The sequence below is a fragment of the Apiospora marii genome (assembly GCF_038362585.1).
Source record: "Apiospora marii strain CBS 49790 chromosome Unknown utg000003l_segment0_segment0, whole genome shotgun sequence".
NCBI lineage: Eukaryota > Fungi > Ascomycota > Sordariomycetes > Amphisphaeriales > Apiosporaceae > Apiospora > Apiospora marii.
In genome coordinates this window covers 2,059,158-2,078,210 of record NW_027117374.1, presented here as the reverse complement: position 1 = coordinate 2,078,210, position 19,053 = coordinate 2,059,158, and the positions used below count along the sequence as shown (strand labels likewise).

General features: G+C 54.0%; 5 protein-coding genes across 5 annotated transcripts; 3 read left to right on the top strand and 2 right to left on the bottom strand.

Moving 5' to 3' along the window:
* Positions 1 to 235: 235 nt before the first annotated feature.
* Positions 236 to 1,924, top strand: PG985_004154 (Mob1/phocein family protein; the record flags this gene model as incomplete). Its single annotated transcript, XM_066823923.1, has 2 exons — positions 236 to 454; positions 512 to 1,924. The coding sequence occupies 2 exons, from the start codon at positions 236 to 238 to the stop codon at positions 1,922 to 1,924; spliced, it is 1,632 nt and encodes a 543-aa protein (XP_066687083.1).
* A 15-nt stretch (positions 1,925 to 1,939) lies between these two features.
* On the top strand, positions 1,940 to 2,251 carry PG985_004153 (uncharacterized protein; the record flags this gene model as incomplete). Its single annotated transcript, XM_066823922.1, has 1 exon — positions 1,940 to 2,251. The coding sequence occupies one exon, from the start codon at positions 1,940 to 1,942 to the stop codon at positions 2,249 to 2,251; it is 312 nt and encodes a 103-aa protein (XP_066687082.1).
* A 1,106-nt stretch (positions 2,252 to 3,357) lies between these two features.
* PG985_004152 (uncharacterized protein) lies at positions 3,358 to 5,737 on the bottom strand (the record flags this gene model as incomplete). Its single annotated transcript, XM_066823921.1, has 5 exons — positions 3,358 to 3,628; positions 3,700 to 4,499; positions 4,558 to 5,294; positions 5,353 to 5,380; positions 5,432 to 5,737. 5 exons carry the CDS (start codon positions 5,735 to 5,737, stop codon positions 3,358 to 3,360), a joined length of 2,142 nt encoding a protein of 713 aa, XP_066687081.1.
* An 8,433-nt stretch (positions 5,738 to 14,170) lies between these two features.
* Positions 14,171 to 15,698, top strand: PG985_004151 (uncharacterized protein; the record flags this gene model as incomplete). The annotated part of the gene is made up of 3 exons (XM_066823920.1): positions 14,171 to 15,082; positions 15,159 to 15,270; positions 15,352 to 15,698. 3 exons carry the CDS (start codon positions 14,171 to 14,173, stop codon positions 15,696 to 15,698), a joined length of 1,371 nt encoding a protein of 456 aa, XP_066687080.1.
* A 247-nt stretch (positions 15,699 to 15,945) lies between these two features.
* PG985_004150 (uncharacterized protein) lies at positions 15,946 to 18,636 on the bottom strand (the record flags this gene model as incomplete). The annotated part of the gene is made up of 6 exons (XM_066823919.1): positions 15,946 to 17,181; positions 17,241 to 17,250; positions 17,312 to 17,741; positions 17,805 to 18,031; positions 18,085 to 18,241; positions 18,309 to 18,636. The coding sequence occupies 6 exons, from the start codon at positions 18,634 to 18,636 to the stop codon at positions 15,946 to 15,948; spliced, it is 2,388 nt and encodes a 795-aa protein (XP_066687079.1).
* Between the last annotated feature and the right edge of the window lie 417 nt (positions 18,637 to 19,053).

The window sequence follows — 19,053 nt, the reverse complement described above, 5'->3', positions numbered from 1 at the left end:
GACTGACACGCCCTCATCCAACTTCCACTCAATTGATTTGTTGCGTCGCACCGCGTCTCGGCCAGCTAGCCGCCCACTGCAAGTTCTTTGCCAACATCACATCTGTCTGTGGCAATACGGGCCACGTCTGCATGTCCAACAACTCTGCGAGCGCAAACCCGTCTCCGCCCATCAAACACCAACAACTACTAAAGACCCGTGTCATTCGAGGCTTGGGCCTCTTCTTTCTCTCATCATGTCGACTCTGCCGCCCAGTTCCCCGCGATTACCCAGCCCTCCTCCCCCGGCCGAGATCCAACTCGGACCCAAGTCCCCCGGCTTAGGAACCACTGCCAGTCGTCAGGCGCAAGAGATGGAGCAGACTATCGCAGACGCCAATGCGAAGCGGCGCATACACCCAGGCACCAAGGCCGAGAACATGGCCGCTGGTCCTCCCTTAATACCTCTGTCAGAAGTACGTTTCTAAAATGCGCAGACTGCTTCCAACTCGTTTACTGACCTTCGACTGTAGCTGGAGTCCGCTTTCCAGCTCCAGGAGCACCTTGCCGCTTTGCATTATCACCACACCGCGTCCAACACCCAGCCCATTACTAGACAGACCGCCGAGAAGCTTGCGACGCCCCCGCCGGGCATTGATCGCACTCTGTGGCTGTACGAACTATGTCGCTTCCTTATCGCCCAGTGCAACAGCCTCATCGTCGGCTTTCTTTTCGACAACCCGCCCTGCTCACAAGCCACGTGTCCAGAAATGAGGGCTTCCGAATGGCAGTTTCTGTGTGCCGTTCACGACCAGCCCAAGAGCTGCTGCGCTATCGACTATTGCTGCCACACTCTCGATTGGGCCGCCAATGTGGTCACCAATCCCAAGATATTCCCTTCGCGATTCGTTGTCGCGGCAGAAGGCCATGACAAAGGCGCTGTGCTGAAGAACCTGGTTAACGTCTTCCGTCGTCTGCATCGCATCTTCGCGCACGCCTGGTTTCAACACCGTGGCGTATTCTGGACCGTGGAAGCCCAGACTGGACTTTACGTCTTCTTCAAAACGGTATGCGACCTGTACGACTTGCTGCCCGCCGAAAACTACAAGTTGCCTCCTGAGGCCGAGGGGTTGGAACCCGCACAGCCCGAGAAGGAGGACAGCCAGCCTCGCGTCACGGCCATAGCAAGACCGCCGTCGAGAGAAAGGGAAGAAAATGCCCATGACGATGACCAGCCTCTTCACGCCCGGCGTAGCAACACCGCGCGTCATTCGAGCCGCCCATCTCTGAGCACCACCGTGACAACGGTCATCGAAGAACATGAGGATGAAAACTCCGACGTAGCGAACAAACTGAGGAACATGCATCTCAGCTCGCGTCCCGAGATCGTCGAAGAGGAGTCGGAGGTCGAGGTACCCGTCATTGTGGAGGGTGAAATGTTTGATCACGAGACGGCGGAAACCTCGAGTTCGCCCAAACAGCAAGAACCCAAGGAGCCCAAAGAGCCCACTAATGAGCCTTCAAACGAAGAGGGAGAGGCGCCTACACCTGACCCCGAGGAACCGACTGTAACGGAGGCAACCGAAGAGCCTCACGGCCAAGAGAGCCATGAAGCAGAGATAGATACTGAAAACTTACCCGATTCTAAGGTTGAAACAGCGGAGCAACCCAATAACACGAGCACCGAAGATCCCACACCATCTGCACCCCCAGCAGAGGAGGCTGTAGAGAAATCGGAGAAAGACAAGAAAGACAAGAGCAAGAAAAGCAAGAAAGCAGAGAAAACCGATAAAGCCGAGGAGGTCGAGAAAGTTGAACAAGGCGAGACCGAATCCACGATAAAAACCACAGAAGTTACCGACTCGGACGACCCGGTGCCCGAGGACTCTGAAGCAGTGCCCAACGACGAGAAAACTCTAGCCCCGTCATCGTCCGACGGTACTTAGGAGGAGCCGGGACCCATGAGGAAGAGATCGCAGCAATTATTGGCCCAAGAGGAGCAAGACGAGGCTTCCACGCCTCGGAAGGCGGCACCGGTCATTAATGGGCGCATTGGCAATATTGTCTCGGCCTGGCGTCACGCCCGGAAGAAGAGCAAGGACAGCAGCAGTAACAGCGACAACAAAGACGCGAACGAAGACTTTGAGGACGATGCGGAAGAAGTCAAGGCTATCATCGAGCAAAGCAGCAGCCATCGTCGTCTGGCTGCTACTGTTACTGGCAATGGGCTGCAGCAGAAGAGCACCGAGTCCGCGACCAAACAGCCCGAGTGAAAGGGGATATGATGACTTGGGAACTGAGGAATGGGGTTGCGTGGGTATGCTTGCGCATGGGCGCTCGCGTAGTAGGCGCAGCAGCTATAAAGAAATTTTGTAATCATGAAGGAACGGAGTGTCACGAATAATAGTACAACACAACTTACATACGTCCGGTTTAATACGCAGAACGGGGAGGAAGAAGGCCTGTAGGATATCGTGTGGAACGGCGGCGCGGCCGGGACACGCAAGCCAGTACATGTACATCAGATGAAAGAACTGTTATAACTTAGCACGACTGCTAAGCAAAGCCAACTTTTTTGTCTTCAGTCGGCACGTCTGATGTGTCCATGGCGATAGTGATATGGCACCTGATGGATGTACAGCTCCGGCACACCGATCAAATGCAAATCTCGACGACGGCAGAGGCTAGGGTAGAAGCAATTGTATGTGAATGTTGCATATGTATTAAATAACTGAAAACACTATGTGGTATATGTGTGTAAATGGTATCAACCCCCCAAAGCCCCTATATATATGTACCTCCAACATGTTTTATCCTGCCTTGGGACCCCTGATGCATATATCCCCCATTTTCGGCCCCGAACGCCTTTCCCCTAATAGGATCTGAACCATGTCAAACGCCGGTAACAAGTAACGTGATAAATATATATAAATAGCATCATCATGCTACTCCGTTACTCGGGATGGACGGGCATGTGGCAGGGGGCTCGGACCCCTGTACGTGCATAGGGGAGCTGCATCGAACTGTCGCACCAGCTTAGATCTTGCTTCCTCCGCTGGTTATCTCTGTAAGACAGATCTCGTCGTATGACCCTAAGCCAACTTCCCGTGATCTGATGTAACCTGATGTTATTATCATTGGCCTTCTCTCCTGCTGCTCACTGCGAACCCATTCGCATCCGTATATTGCACGAATCAACGCCACAAAACAACGGCATATAACGGTGGGCTGTTGCGGTGGGTGATTTTAGTAGACCGAGGTTTTCCAGTGGCAGCCAGAATCCTCGCATACGACTCTTGGGAACATGACAGATGGATGATTCCACCACCAATCCAAGAACACGGTCGTGCGAATTGCCGTTTCAGCAAGACTCTATATCTCAGCTCCCGCTGGACGGGCCAGAACTGGGCGGTGCTGTGGGTGATTGTCCCCCCTCGTAATCCAGGCGCATTTTGGCAAAGACTGAAGCCATATCGCGTACGTCCTCACTTTGCTTAGAAACGGGGATGCCGTTACGCTCGTCTGCGAAAGCTCGCGTTTCTTGCAATATTGGGGTGAAACCATCGTCATTGGGGATCCACCAATGGATGCACGAAGGGTCCCGGAAGATCAACGCCATGCGACTGCGTATGGTGAACGGAGCAAGATACCTGAGGGAACATGTAGTCAGTAACACGTTTGCCGCAAAGAAAGCCGCAAAGGCAGGAGTTTAGGTACTTACCCAGATCTCTCGATCAAGGCAAACTTGCGTCTCATCCACATATGATGCTTCAGGTCCCTCGGCACAAAGATTGCTGCAATAACTAAGCACGCCTGGAGCATTGCCAGTGTTCCTGATGCCCTTTGGGGCCACTTTTCGACGGTATCGAAGATCTGGCAGATCGCCATCGAAAGATCAACAAGTTCTTGGGTGGGTTCCTGCTGAAGCCTTCCCGGCTCTTGAGTCTTGTGCATGACAAGAATCGAATGCCACTCGGCCAAAAGCAGCGTCGTCGCGAACAAATGACCATTATATAGGTAGCCCGGCGCATAAGGATCGACAATGTCATCGTCTTCGAGAGGCTGCCTCCACTTGAAATCGGTTTCGATATAAGCCGGGTCGACCATGCTGGGATCGAGGTTGTCGCGCCACTTATGCAGCTGTGCTGTTAGGCTGTTATATTCGGACGCAAACTCCTCACCGGATACCTCGCCCCGTTTAGCCTTTGCGTACAGAAATGACATGTCGACGGTAATCAGACGCAATAAAGCCGAGGCAGCTTCTTGCTTCCAAATGATGCCCCCCGGATCAGCGTGACGCTGGCTCTCGTGGTAGTCCACCGTTGCCGAAAACCACTCCCTCGGGAGCCGCGTTTCGTAGCCCCCTAGCATTCCGACAAACACGTCGAATCGAACGTACCAGGTCAGAATGGTCCTCGAGACGAACGAATGCATGACTCCTTGCGGCGTATGTAGCTGAGTTAAGATTTGCAGTGCGGCCTTTTGATGACCACTGAGGTTGACCCAATCACCTAGGTATTCCTGGACAATCATGTCAGCATTACTGCGTCAATTCTATCATGGTTTAATCTGTATTTACCTCAATTGTAGCCAGTTGCAAGATCGTCAGCAGCGTCGCTGTATTTTGCTTGCCCCCTTTTTTGAAAGCCTCAAGCAGCAGAGTTACGCTTTTGTTGTAGTATTGAAGAAACTCGGAGATATTGCCGCTCGGATTCTGAATCGTGCGGTGGTATGCTGCAAAGCCCACGAGAGCGTATAGCAAAGATTCGTTGCCTTTTTGCACTGCGACACTGGGCAGGTACTTCATGAAAAACTCGTCGGCATCGAGTATCATGCAGTAACTGTGGTGGCTCATGTTGTCGCAGAAGTACTGAAGATAGAATTGCAGGTCTGGAGGCAAGTGTGACCATTCGGACGGCCCTGCTTGGATTGAGGGGTCCGGTGGAATACTGGGTGTGGCGAAGCTGACGCTCGTTCCGGTCGAAACAGACGGCGACGCGCTCTTCGTGTCATCCAAAGACGGTGTCTCGGAACCGTGTCGGGCACCGGCTCTCTGGAGATTCAGCGTCGAGGCTGTGTCTCTTCTTCGCAGTGACGAAAACGATTGCTGGGGTCGTAAACCATTGTTGTCTGGTTCTTCCTCGTCCGCGATGGTGTCGAGCCTGGCGTCCCTTTCACCCTCGTCTTCGACTTCGTCAGATGCCGTACCAGGGCTATCTCCTTGTCCCGAGCCATCCCTCGAGCTTGCTTGCCCCGAAGAGCCTTTCCCGGATGTCTGTTCGGGATATGTGCACTCTCTCTTGCCCTTGCGGCATCCTACATATAATATGGTCAGTCCTTGTACAACCTCATCGTTGATAGGCAAAAGACTAACTTTCACAAATGGGGTGAGTTTCGTCGCACTAATCCTCGGTCAGCGGGGTTATTTCTTGTCGGTGAACGCTGTGCCGTACCTTGACTCGTCTGTTACGGCATGTATAACATCCTGACCGGGTCCGGCGGTGTTTGACATGCTCCAGTCCAGGCGTCGACTTCTTCCGACCGCGGTTGCTTGGAGGCTTGGAGGATTGAAACATCGTAGGGTCCTGAAATCCGGTAAAATAGTTTAAAGTTTGGTACGAGCTGGCCATAGGCGCCCCATTGCTTCCCATGGGCATTGGTGGGATTTGAGACTGCGGGATGCCATCTGAAGGATAGTTCTGAGAAGGGCCTTCTTCGGACCTTGGTTGAGGAGCCATGTACTGATTATAGTCGTCCATTGCCAAGTCAGGCGAAACCCCGAGGTTAGACAAATCCGCGTCGGGTGGTGTAATGGATACTAACGTCGATGTTTCGTCTTTCCTTGCAACCTTTCGATAGGGTTTGGGTGCACGTTGAGACGTATAATGGCTGAGGAACGGTCCCAGAAAATTGTTCGAGATGAGCTGTCCGAATAGTCTGGATATAGCCTGAAGATGTCGTCGTGGCAATGCAAATTGGGCCGTATCTAGCTGGCTGGCTAGTTGATGTCCGGAGGAAAGGTCGGCCAAAGAGGAGCGACGATGGCTTATTAGCACGGGGTCTGAATGCTGCAAGATATCCAAAATAGCTGGTGATAGACCATTGGAGGTCGGGTCATGCGATAAAAGTCGCCTGAGTCGACCCTTGACAAGCAAGAAGGAAAGGTAGGCAGGCGATGACAAGTGCTGATGAGACTTGTTTTTCTGAACGGAAGGCTCGATCAGGTCACCGGTCGAGTTGCAGGCAGTGTGCTACCAGATCAATTTCATGCGCACCTGGCCGCCACGAACGGGGTCTTGGGCGAGAGCGGGATGCGAAGCTGTCAAGGAACCCTAGATCCTATACTTGAATGCCTGCTCTCGTGGGAACCAGAACCCGCATCTAACGAACAATTTCCACAGGATCTACCGGCAGGGTAGGATATAGCGGAGCTGCTATTTCGAACAAGGTCGTCAGAGAAACGCCAACCCCTGCAACTGTTACAGTCACCAAGCTTGCCCTGGCAAACCCAAACTCTGTGGTGCGTGTGCCGAGATGATTCCTTAAGTTACAGACGGAGATGGAGGAGCCCGGAATGTCTTGTGCACACGAGGCAGTGGGACCAATGCGTTATGGGCGGATGCTTTATGATGCGTAGTACCTCCGCTTGGTGGTCAAGGGGGGTGTGACAACCAAATATAGGGCGCGGCGCCTCTCGCAAAACCACGTTGTGGCTGGGCCCGCCTTTGCTTTGCACGAAATAAGCAGGTTGTGTCTGCGGCAGCAGAACGTGAGACGATGCCCTAGGAGTGGCGTATGCAGGCAGAGTCGAAGGCCAGCGCTAGAAAAGATGCTCGCAGGTAGGCGGTTGTACTCCGAGGATGAAGGGGTTAGATGTGCGTGGGTGCGGGTGGAAGGTGTGTCCAGACAGGCCGTTGTACACGGGCAGGATATCGTCAGAGGACTGGTGATTGTTAAGTTAATGGACTGGGCTAAACAGAGCGGCTGCCCGGTAACTGACTGCCTTTCAGGTTCCAATGGGTGAGTGACAGGGTACAAGGTATGCTGGGGTATACCTTGTCTGATATAGGGTGCTTGCAACGTTGAAATAAACAGACCGAGTTACCGGCTCTGGAGCTTGACTCGAAGCGGGACTCTGCGTAATGCGTCAAAAAGGGCCATTCATCACCAGAGTAGGTATGTAGGTATCGAATTACGGAAACTGGAAATTCCCAACGGCACGGTGGGAACGAACTATGCACCAGATGAGGCCCAGCAGGTCAATGGCGTGGGACGGCGCAATAAGAGTTGTTCCGTTACATACGATCCCGTTTCGTTCCTAGGTCTTGTAGTAGAAGTATTGTTGCCGCAGGGAGCACACGCACGGCCTAGGACTGGTCCGGGAAGGAAGAAGAAGTATCAATGTATGTACGGACTTGGCAGGGGATGTATTTTCCCCCTTCTCTTCTTTTTTTTTTCCAGCTCTGGCCGCTAATTGAACGCCCTTCCCATGTGGGTTGATGCGATATTGTGGTCCTCCTGCCCAGCCTTTGATGGGGGAATCCCTTGGAACCTGCGGCGGCGCACGAACAGGTCCTGCTGCCGCCACCCGTGCCAGCTAGTACAAAGAACGCCAGCAGTGAGATAAGATCGCGGCAGCAGAGACCGGGGGTCTTCATCCCAGGCCCGGGCATCCACAAGTCTGGACCTACTGTAGTGGTGGGGAGGTTTTGGGGTGGTGTTACTGACAGGGATCTCGAAGACTGTCTTGCTGTTCATGCGGTTTGATCAACTGTTAGCTGAGAAAAGAAAGCACAAGCAGACGAGAATTCGCGGAAGAACCCGTGAGGCATGATAAGGCTGTGGGTAATTAGCTGAGACGTTTCGCCGACAATGGCAAATGGATATCTCGATAGTGGCAGGTAGTGCAGAGAGTAGCATGTCATGTTTGCAGTCGTCGTTCAATGATGGGGTGGAAATCCTTGCAGCCGGTCAAAGTCTCGGCGGATAGCTGCCCGGCCGTCCAATTAGTTCCAAGGTCAGGGCCTGCGAGACGGCTCCAGTGCCCAGTCTTGGAAGTCAGTTTAGCATCAGTACAGCACAGCACAGTACTGTATGTGGAATGTTCTGTCAGCGCGTCGCCGGCCATATATCGCAACATCGGCCTAGCTTTTGCTCCAAGTATATAGTCTCCGCTTGTTCTTTCCCAGTTCCCATGCCGTGTTGCAGCTAATCCCAGCCCACCCGATGCCTGGGGTTTTCTAGTAGTATACGTGCTTGGTGCGCTCAGACTAATACATAATGAGGCGTGCAACCTGCATGATCATCTGTGCGCCGCAAGAGACTAAGCTGCTGCTGAATGAGATCTGACTAAACGCATTCCTGAAAAGCAAAATCTTCTACCCCCCCCGAGGACGAAAACTGATTACCGTGTCTTGTTGGTTGGCTGGCTCTGGAACCCATGCACCAAGCCAGGGCTGCTGGGCTGGATGGACAGTGGGCAGCAGCATGGCTCAGCCCGAAGTGGATGATAGCACGACGTATGTACTGTGTAGATCGATCTTTTACAAGGATTGGTAGGTTCGTCAGGTAGGGTACCACTGAAAGAAGGGAGATTTCACTACATAACCTACACGCATCGCATACGGGTTGCACATAAACCTTCCACAGATGAAATACAGAGGTCTGCTAGAAAACCTCGACTCAGTATAGCCTAGGTACTTCTTACAGAACATACATGCATCAAATAGTATTGATTAGGTCGTATTGGTGCTAGTGTTTCTGGCAGTGAATACCGAAACCCGTTTTCCCAGAATAGACAATTCTGGGTGCTTGAAGGGTCGTCCGATACATGAGACGAACGGCTCACAGACCTGGGCGGTTTACCTCATGCACGAGACACCTTGCAGCCAGCGTAGGTAGTGCTTTTTCTCAACGGTGTCTACTTTTCTTTATGTGAGCAACCCCAAGTAGAAACTGCTAGTGATCAGATGCATCAATATCCATGCCATGTAGCGGGGACACTGGGTTTGCAGACCCGGATAGCGTCTCCCAGGCTTCAAGTCAACGGATAGTCAGATCCATTGTGCGCAGAGGGCAGAACTTTCCAGGGCGGCATGGTTGCTGTGGATAGCTCAGCAAGCATCTGGTGAGCCCCAACCCTTGCAGGTGCATCGGGTTCTCGCAGTGACGCAGCCGGTTGGTGCACAAAATGGGGGTTACAGGTAGGACGTCATGGTTTGCCCGCCCCAGAAAAAAGGGAAAGAACAGACTCACAGAACGAAAGAAGGAAAAAAGTGTTGACGCCAAAATACTGGAACACTAGACTCCACTACATCATGGATGGAATATCAGCCGCTTCCTCCACACGTGGGACTTGTCACCCCTCAAATGTCTTGGCTCTCCACATCCACACTCCCAGGCCTTTACTTGTACAGAGAACGCGGCTGTTTCGCGTCAGGGTGCTCATGATGAACCAGACATTGATGCATGTCTCATGTCACATAACCCAGCTGTCTTTTCCACCGAGCGCATCATCCGCCCAAAAGGTTATGATGGAGGCAATGGGAAACCGGCGACATCCAGTCAAACCCATAGTGTCTCCTGGGTTGAGTCGTGTCCGTCCTCCTTAGGTAGGGTCTGGCCGAGGTCACTGGTGCCAAAGAGTGATCGGCTACAAGAAAAGGCCGTCCTCTATTGGATGATAGGCTGTAGCTGGTATCCAGGCTGATGGCCATTGCTACTGCCCCGGCAATCCATTTTCGGCTGTGGATATGACGTCTATGCGTGGTCGTACGACAATGCTAAAGTTTTGTTGGGTGGTAATAATTGGCTATCTCGAGTCCCATCATGCGACTACATCTACACGTATGCATAGAACGAGCTCACGGGGAAACAGCACCGAGGCAGCCCTCGAAACAAATGATGTTCATAAAGGGTGTTTCTAGGTATATCTCAGCAGGTATGGCTCAAGGAAGACTAGTAGTTTGTTAGTGTCGTCGTTTCAACACGGTGAATTCCGTCTGGTGTCTGGTTTTCTGCGGCTCTTACCGACCGAGTTAACCACCATGGGTTACATCCACATACCACGCTGTTTGCGGATCATGACAAGCTTAGGTACTTGGCAGATTCGCAAGTACCTACATCTTACTGCTTTTGAGTAGCTCAATGATACATATAATTTCGTTTTGCCCCCCCTCCCCCTACATCCTCGGCCAGGTAAACTGACTCTAGGGCAGTGATATGCATGTGATGTGACGACAGGTACATTGACGCCTATGAATGTAGAAAAGAAACGGGAGCGCCATAGGCTACATGCAGGCACGCATTCGCTCTACCATACGCTGAGGAAGAAAAGCAGAAAAGCAATACTCAAGAGCGGAACAGATTCCCGGGCCTATGGGTCCGGGCGCCATCTCAAGTGAAGGTGTGATTCTATTTATTTGCCCACATGCTGTAGGTAAGGAGTACATACGACCCTGCCGCCGCCGCCGCCGCTTGCTGCTTGCTGCTACGCTGCCCATGCAAGACTTGAATGAGTGTGGGGTTCACCAACTCCGACTGTTCGAATTTGGTGCATTGAGCCTGGTCACCTACAGTAGGTAGTGTGCATGCCTCTTGGCCTCCTGCCTGTTCCCTCCCTTCTCCAATCAGCCATTACAGGTACATGCCTCTAGATATGTATATGCTATTATGCAGGTAGGTGTCTTAGCTTAGACTTTTTAGCAGATGACAGGTGTCTGTCCTTGGTCCCATTTTGACGGCGTACTGCCGCCGTTTTGTCCGAGTCAAAATTTCCGACCTGCCGGAGGTGATGAGGTTGCCTGCTCGTCCAACAACCAAGAGGCCGGGAAATTGCTCTCCAAAATCCCACAGTGGCCGCTACGAAAGACTACTGCACGTACTAGGAGGATATGCTCAGGGCGATCTCTAGATTTTGACAGCTGGGTTCTGAGCTGGGGGGGGGGGGGGGGAGGGAAAGCGCAAACGGAGAAAGAGAGGGGCTTCCGTTTGGCTTTCTCGTCCCCTGCCCCTGCTTGATCCCAGAGCGTGTATGGGCTATAGCTCGGTGTCCAGGCGGCTCAATGGCCACACTTCCCGTTTTGTGATCCCCGATATCTGAAACGCATCCGAGGTGAGAATGACAGCAAAGATCAGTGTACATATTTAGGTAAAGTGTTAGTTGGGGTTGATTGGGATGGGTTGTGCCTAGACTACTACAAGCCAAGGAAGGTACGATACACATCTGCAAATAAGCACATGCTTGCTCCCGGGTGAGAGGGGATGCGCATAGCAACCCCACAGCATACCTGGTAGTGGTTGGGTTGTACCTATCTTGCAGTAGCTGCGGATGATGCGCTGTAATTTTGCTTTCTCATAGAGCAATACCTAACCTTGAACCTCCTCCTCGATATCCGTCGGAGGGGTGGATTCTGGAGGGCGTGCAGCTCCCAGCTCCACCAAGCTCCCAGAAGAAAGAATATGGCTAGAACAGTCAGGTTGCATTTTGCAGTACAGGAAGGAGGGAGGGGAAGGTACATGTTCTAAGCACTTCCCTCCCTACTTCTTGACTGTATGTATGCACATGTGTATGTAGGCAGACAAGTCAGGAAAACACCTTTTTGCCAAACGGGACCGATAGTGTGTCTATTATTAGTTCTGTCTGGACCAGCATCTTGGGTCGTGCAAGTTCGCGGTCGAGGCGCAACGGCGCAACCCCTTCAGCCTCTATCTAACCCGAGAGCTTAGGCGCAGTCACCACTGCAGTCTTGAAAGGTACCCGATTTCCCGAGTAATACTTGGGAATCGGACTGTGTGAAGGTGGACCGGCCCAGTCCCTGCACAATCTTTTCTTTTCCAGCTAGCAGGTATCATATCACAAAGAAGGGCCTATGGATGGGCCATGAAGTGACGGCGCCGAGCTAGACTTCGGAGCCAGCAAAATGCCGAGGAAATGCTGAGTATCTGCCGGGACAGCGGCAGATTTCCGACGCCGACGGCTTTGGTACTGGTCGCATCGGACTATCTGCGATCATGGACGCGAATAGGTAAGTAGAGTAAGCATGAGTCGTTGCTCATTCCGCACGCTACGTAGCTGTACGGGAGGACAGCATGGAGGCTATAGTACAGTCATTATTGGCAATCTTGGTGACACGAGAGAAACACAGAGAGAGAAAGACTCCTGGGCAGCTAATCAGGACCTGCAGACTGCTCGTGGGAGTTTCTGGTTCCGTCAAAGCACTGCAACGATAGCACACCATACCTGCTGGGTCCCTCCCTACCTTGAGTACCATCCACATGTACAGCAATGTATGCGATCAACAATATGGGGAGGTCAAAGCTCATTTCTCTCTCTGCAGAGGCCTGGCATTAGTTCGGAGTGTCATTCGCGCCGATATGTCCGTTGAGAAATAAGCATCCTCATCCAGTCGGAAGATACCTCAAAAACTGGCTGTCTTGTCCCTCTCTGTGCGAGGCTCTGGCACGTTTCTTTGGTTGCATCCGGAAAATAACCATCAACAGCCAATCCACCCCATGGGTGTGTTACCTGCCTCTGTGTGCCTGTGTGCGTGCTCCCCTGGCCCACGACGGCCTCTGTGACGGCCAGGTACTCCGCTACTATACTGCATTTCAGGTGCGGCGACTCAAAGGAGCTATCGTATCTACCTACATCAAACACCCATTGACACAACCACCGTCGCCTTCAGCATCAATTATGCTATCCATTGTAGCTTACAGTATCAGAGGAGCTTTACAGCGACTATCGCATTGTGTGGATTTCCGTATATCGTGTCGGATCATCATCTAGCTGAGACACGGCCGTCGAGATACTCGATGAACTTCTTTCAATTGCTGCATGCAGATCGAGACGATCCAATGCAACCTACCATAAGCCGGACGCCTACTACGGGTGACGGCAGGCCTACCGGAATTAATCTACCTGAATGCCACGCAAACATGTAGGCCCCGGATACCTCCCTCCCATCCTGGGCCTTCCTGAACTCGAAGAAGTAGTCCAGCAGGCCGCTCAACGGGTCGCCCTGACTATTTAGTTCTGGGCAGGGTGCCACTGGGATGCTCGTATGCTACCAGGCGTCGTATCCAGGGCTGGATTGGGACATGACAACATACATGGACACCATGTTTCCCAAGCTGCAGGCGGGCTGCCGACCGGTCCCTTCCCACCTCGATCAAAACGGACAGGCTGCAACCCAAGAATCTCCAAACCGGCGGTCAGTTTACCAACCTAGCGGATGACAAGATACAGTTCCACGAGTCTACCGGCTCAGGCTGAACGGGTTGCGGCACTGCGGGTGACCGTCCAAAATAATACCCGGCGGGACAGACCGAATCCAGAAATCATTTCAGACTGACTCCTTCGTCCCCGGCGGACCATGGCAAGCTACTAATTGCTTTTTGATTTTTTTTTTTTTTTTTTTTTTTTTTTTTTTTTCCCCTCCCTCTTCTTCTTTGGAGGTCTCGTATTTTGCGATTGGTCAAACACGCAGCAAGCTGAATCTCGAAGATCTCGAGTCCGAGATGCGCTCCAATCATACCGTGACTTCGGTCTGGTGTGTGCTTCTTTACTCTTTCCGCCGCTGTCCCCGGAATAAGGCCTAGCCCAAGAAACAGTAGCGGCTGTTAGTACCTAGCCTATCACCTATTGCAGCTGGCTTTGGACTTTTGTCAAAGAAAAAAAAAGCCAAGGAAACCGCCGGGATCGCTGCTTCTTACATACCTGGAAAGAACAACCAACATTGAACACTGATGATAGACCGTCCCCCTAACCTAGTGTTTCCAAACGAACCATTCAATCCTTGCGACCGGGTCATTTCTGTTTCTAACATGGGAGACAGGAGGCAAGTCCGTCACGTGACTGTGTCTTGTTAAACGGGGTCGGACGACGGTGTTTAGGGAATCAGCACATTAGTGGAGCGGTCCTCGGGCTCCTGTGTGGAAGGGGCGTTTCAGAGTCGCATCTTCGCGCTCTCCCTCGCGAGTCGTGTCATCCGGCGTCAGTGCCAAAAAAAATTATAACGAAATACAAAACGCAATGATAATATTGAACTTTTCTATATATACATGTCAATTGGTGACGATTACATTAACGGCCTGCCAAACTTCGTAATTCTCAAGCAAATTCCTCCTACTCTACAGTACTTCATTATCCCGAGATTCCGGTGTCGGCGGACGGACCACAGGGGTTCCTAATCATGGCTGGACTGATAGACCTCAAGGGTCTGAATTTGGATGCTAATGGCGTGTTCATGCTGGGAATGACCATCCTGGCTTTCCTCATACCCATTGTCCTGATCCTGCCGCCCGTGCCGCTGCAGAAGAGCGACGCCCTGCTGCAGACGCACTCGCTGGCGGGCCTCGGCGCCGCCAAGAGCAACCTGAAGAAGCAACACACGGCGGCGGCGCAGGCGGAGCGCGACGGGCAGCCGGCCACCGTCCAGAGCCTCGTCATCTACCCGGTCAAGTCGTGCAAGGGCATCGAGCTGGGCAAGAGCAAGGTGCTGCCGCACGGCCTGCAGCACGACCGCACCTACACGTTCGCGCAGCTGCGGAGCCCGTTTCCCGCCCCCGTGGCCGATGCCAGCGGCGGCAAAGCGAACGGCGGCGACGAGGAGGAATGCTGGGACTTCATCACGCAGCGCCAGTTCGCCCGCCTCGCCACCGTCGTCGTCGAGCTCTGGCTCCCGGACGAGATGAAGCTGCGCCGCCAGGGCCTGAACGCCAAGTCGGACCGCGAGACCTGGATGATCCTGCGCTTCCCCTGGCGCGAGAGCGGCTGGCGCGGCTGGGTCGCGTTGGCGGGCGCCAAGCTGGCGGGCGGCCTGCGGGCCGAGCCCCAGCGCGAGGTGCTGCTGCCGGTGGACTTCCCCTCGGCGCCGGAGATCGAGGAGCGCGGCTACACGTACGAGAACGTCCGGATCTGGAAGGAGCGCGTTCGCGCGCTCAATCTAGAGAAGGACCTGCCGGAGGAACTGCGCCTCTACCTGGGCGTCAGCAACAGGCTGGGTCTGTTCCGGCTCGATCCCGCGGCGTTGAGGGAGGTGCATGAGTGCGCGCCGAGCAAAGAGTCCGCAGGCTACCAGCCAGTCACGGGTTTCCAGGATGCCGTAAGTTTGCACCCCGGAGCCGGTATTCCATGATGATGATGATGATGAATTCGAAGGCTAACACGCATATCGACAGTACCCTGTGAACGTTCAGAACCTCAGCAGTGTCCAGAAGTTCGGCACCGAGATACCCAAAGATGCTGGACTCGGGAAGTTGGATGTCTTGAGGTTCAGACCCAACATAATCCGTAAGTACCTCTTGATTACAACCAGTTGAAAAGAGAGAGGTTCGTCTTCGAGTCGCAATGTCTAACCAATGGTTGCAATAGTCACCGGCGTCCCTGCGTACGAAGAAGAAACCTGGAAGAATATCTGCCTCAAGTCTGGCAGCTCCGGACTCTTCAACCCGGTGCGATTCCATGTCGCCTGTCGCACCACGCGCTGCAAGCTGCCCAATGTAGACCCCGCAGACGGCACGCGCCATGCTTCGGAGCCAGACCGGACACTGCGCAAGGTGCGCAACGTGGACGAGGGCGCTCCGCTTAAGGGGTGCTTGGGCTTGCAGTCGATCCCCCTTTTCGACAAGGGACTCAGCGGCGATGATCTGGAGACATGGATAGGGGTGGGAATGACGGTGGAGGTGGAGGAAACGGGCAAGCATGTAGTTCCTAAATAGACGGTTGCTACGAGAGGCACTTAAATACAACAGAACGGGCTCAAGCCCAGTTAAACGATATATTGAACAGGGCCTAGGATTACATTAGACAGGGCACCCCGGTACCACACAGATAGAAAGAGGCATCCATTCTGCCCACCGTTGAGGCACTTTAAACAAGCCGTTGTTGGCCCGTAAACCATTAGGATAAACCCAAGTCCAAAAACTAGCACAGACAGGTCGGTACCATGACGCGGCTTAGTTGAACTTAAGGGGTGATCTCGAATACTTCACCCGCCGTCGTCGAAAGGGGCCCGCTGTATGCAGTCCCGTTGACCGAAAACGGAGAGCCGCCGGCCAGGCGGAGCGCCAGCGTGCCGCCGATGCGCGAGGTCACCGTCGCGCGCGTCAGCTTGCCGCCGGACCAGGCCATGTCCACCACGAAGCCGCCGCGGGCCACGAGACCCGTCACGGAACCGGTGCCGACGGCGGACGGCAGCGCGGGCAGGAGGTGGACGACGTTGTGGCTCTGGAGGAGCATCTCGGCGACGGCGGAGGTGAAGCCGAAGTTGCCGTCGATCTGGAAGGGGGAGCCGGGCCCGCTGTCGGTGTTCCAGAGGTTGGGCGAGGGGTAGCGCTGCAGGAAGGCCACGGCGCTCTCCCAGACTTTGCCGCCGTCGAGCAGGCGCGCGTACAGGTTCATGACCCAGGTCCGGCTCCAGCCCGTGCTGCCCGACCCGGCCTGCATGCGGTGGTCGACGAGCTTGCGCGAGGCGGCCGCCCACTCCGACGAGTTGAGCGGCGCGAAGTGCGAGCCCGGGTACAGGCCCCAGATGGCCGACATGTGCCGGTGGCCTGGCTCCCCCTCGCCGTACTCGCGCCGCCACTCGAGCATCTGACCATAGGAACCCACGGACGGCGGGCGCAGCTGGGACAGGTGGCTCTGCGCGTCGGTGCAGTCGCGCCCGGTCAGGCCCAGGGCCTGGCACGTCTGGAGGACGGCGGTGAAGAGCTCGGTCAGCAGCGAGTTGTCCATCTGCACGCTGATGTCGACGCCCTCGGTGCGGCCGCCGGTGCGCATGTCGCCGGGGACCACGAAGGGGTTCTCGGGCGAGAGGGTTGGGCCCGTCGTCTTGTAGCCGTCCCAGTCGAACAGGTAGCAGTAGTAGAACTGCGCCGCGCTCTGCAGGATGGGCCAGGCCTCGTCCCGCAGGAAGGCCCGGTCGCCCGTAAAGCGGTAGTGCTCCATGGTGTGCAGCGCGAGCCAGGCCGAGCCCATCGGCCACATGGTATAGGGCGTGCCGTAGTCGACAGGCGCCGCGTCCCCCCAGAGGTCGATGTTGTGGTGCAAGACGAAGCCGCCGTTGTTGCAGCCGTACATGACGTTGGCCATGGTCTGGCCGCGGGCCTTGGCCACCCTGATGAGGTCGAAAAGGGGCTTGTGCGTCTCCTGCAAGTTGGTCACCTCGGCCGGCCAGTAGTTCATCTCGGTGTTGATGTTGATCTATAATTCCGAGTCAGTCAATGGTCATTTAACTCCTGCATACCAGTTCGCGTTCTTACCGTGTATTTGCTATACATTTCCAATTGTCAGAGATTGCAATTCGGTACCGGTTTCAAGAGTGATAACTCACCTTCCCCACGAGGGAGAGAAATCCTTGTTCCAGAGGCCCTGAAGATTGGCTGGAAGTGACAGGTTTCCTGTGTCTCTGGACGAAGCCACTAGGAGATGGCGTCCGAAATTGAACATCAACGTAGCCAACTGGGGGTCGGCATTGGCATTTCGCTTGTAATTTGAAAGGCGCGTTTTGGTATCCGTGCTGCCAGCGGAGCCGGAGGACCCCAGGTTGAGGCTGACCCTTCCGGTGAGGGCAGTATTGTCTCTGATAGAGGCTTCGCGTACGGCGGCATATCCAGCTTTGGTAGCTGCGTCTAGATTAGTCTGCAAAGCAGACTCCCACGCGTCCTGGCTGGAGTAACGGTACGATGTTCGAGCATCGAAGAAAATGTCCACCGTCGTGGCCCCGGTGACTATAATTGAACGGCCGTCACTACTGACGCTTCCTGGGAAAAGGGGGTCCTATCATCAGTACTGTCAGATGCTGCTGGGGAAAAATGGGCTCATACCTCCAGTGTTTACTATCCGTGCTTCAGACGAGAAGGTAATAGCCCCGGAGGACTGGCCACTGTTGCCACTCAGCCGTACCGAGCCCGCATCATTCGAGGTCGAGGCCGTCTGAGAGGTGGTGTGTTGACCTCGAGACATGGTGACCTTCACATCAAGCTTCCCGGCCTGGCTAGCATTCATTCTCATGGCTATCACGCCGTGGGAATAGCTTCCGACATATTCACGGCTATCTCAGAGTCAGCTATAGGGGCAAATCCACAGAGAAGAAGGAAATCCCACGTGTAGTTGACATTGTTGTAGTTGTACGTGACAAATGCTGTGCCCTGATACGTGTCAAGGTACCGAAGCAGGTTGTTTCTTCCGTTACCGTGCCCAAAAGAGATTGTCATATCACCCAAGGGGTTGTATTGCTGGCACGAATTGGGGTTTCCAGCCACTTCACAATCGTCAGAAGACAGATACTTCATAAGGTACGAGGAAAATAATATACAGGACCGACATACTGTTCTGGAGGACTGCTTGGCCGGCCCCGGTGATGTCGCCGCTCGTCAGTTGAGACCGGATGTTGTTCAGGGCATTCTTGGAGTTGCGGTTGGCACGATCCAGCCACGGCCCGCTCCAAATGGAGTTCTCGTTGAGGGAGATCTTCTCGTCCCCCGTGCCGTAGATGGCGGCGCCCAGTCGCCCATTGCCAATGGGGACAGCAGATGCGAAGTCGTTGCCGGCATCGCTGCTATACCAAGCAAACCGTGACGCATCCCACTGCGCCGTTGTAAAGGGGACACAAGCCAACAACGTGGCAATGGTGACTTGGACCAGGGTGGGAGCCATGGCAAGATTTTAGTCCGTGGTGATGTAGCCAGGTATAGATACGTTGGAATGCATGTTGTCTAAAAGAGACATGCTTGACTCTTATACCCATCATCTCTATCTAAAAAGTGAGTGTCTAAGCCACATCGAGATGGCAAGTTATCGTTGACTCGTGTTGTTGGGGCGTATGATTCTCTCCAGGCAAGCTTGGTTTATTCGCGGGGAAATGCAAGTTAAGGTCTTGGCAGGAACGGCTCGCCACCATCCGTTGCCCTTTATAGTGGTTGCAGGGGGGCGAGTCGATTGCTACGCTGAGAATTCATTACTTCATGTTACGATCCAGGCGGAGAAAACAGGCGAGTTTGGGGCATAGCAAGATTGGCAGCCTACACAGTTGGCGCAGTATGGGGTATTGATCAAGTTGCAAGACACGGCCGA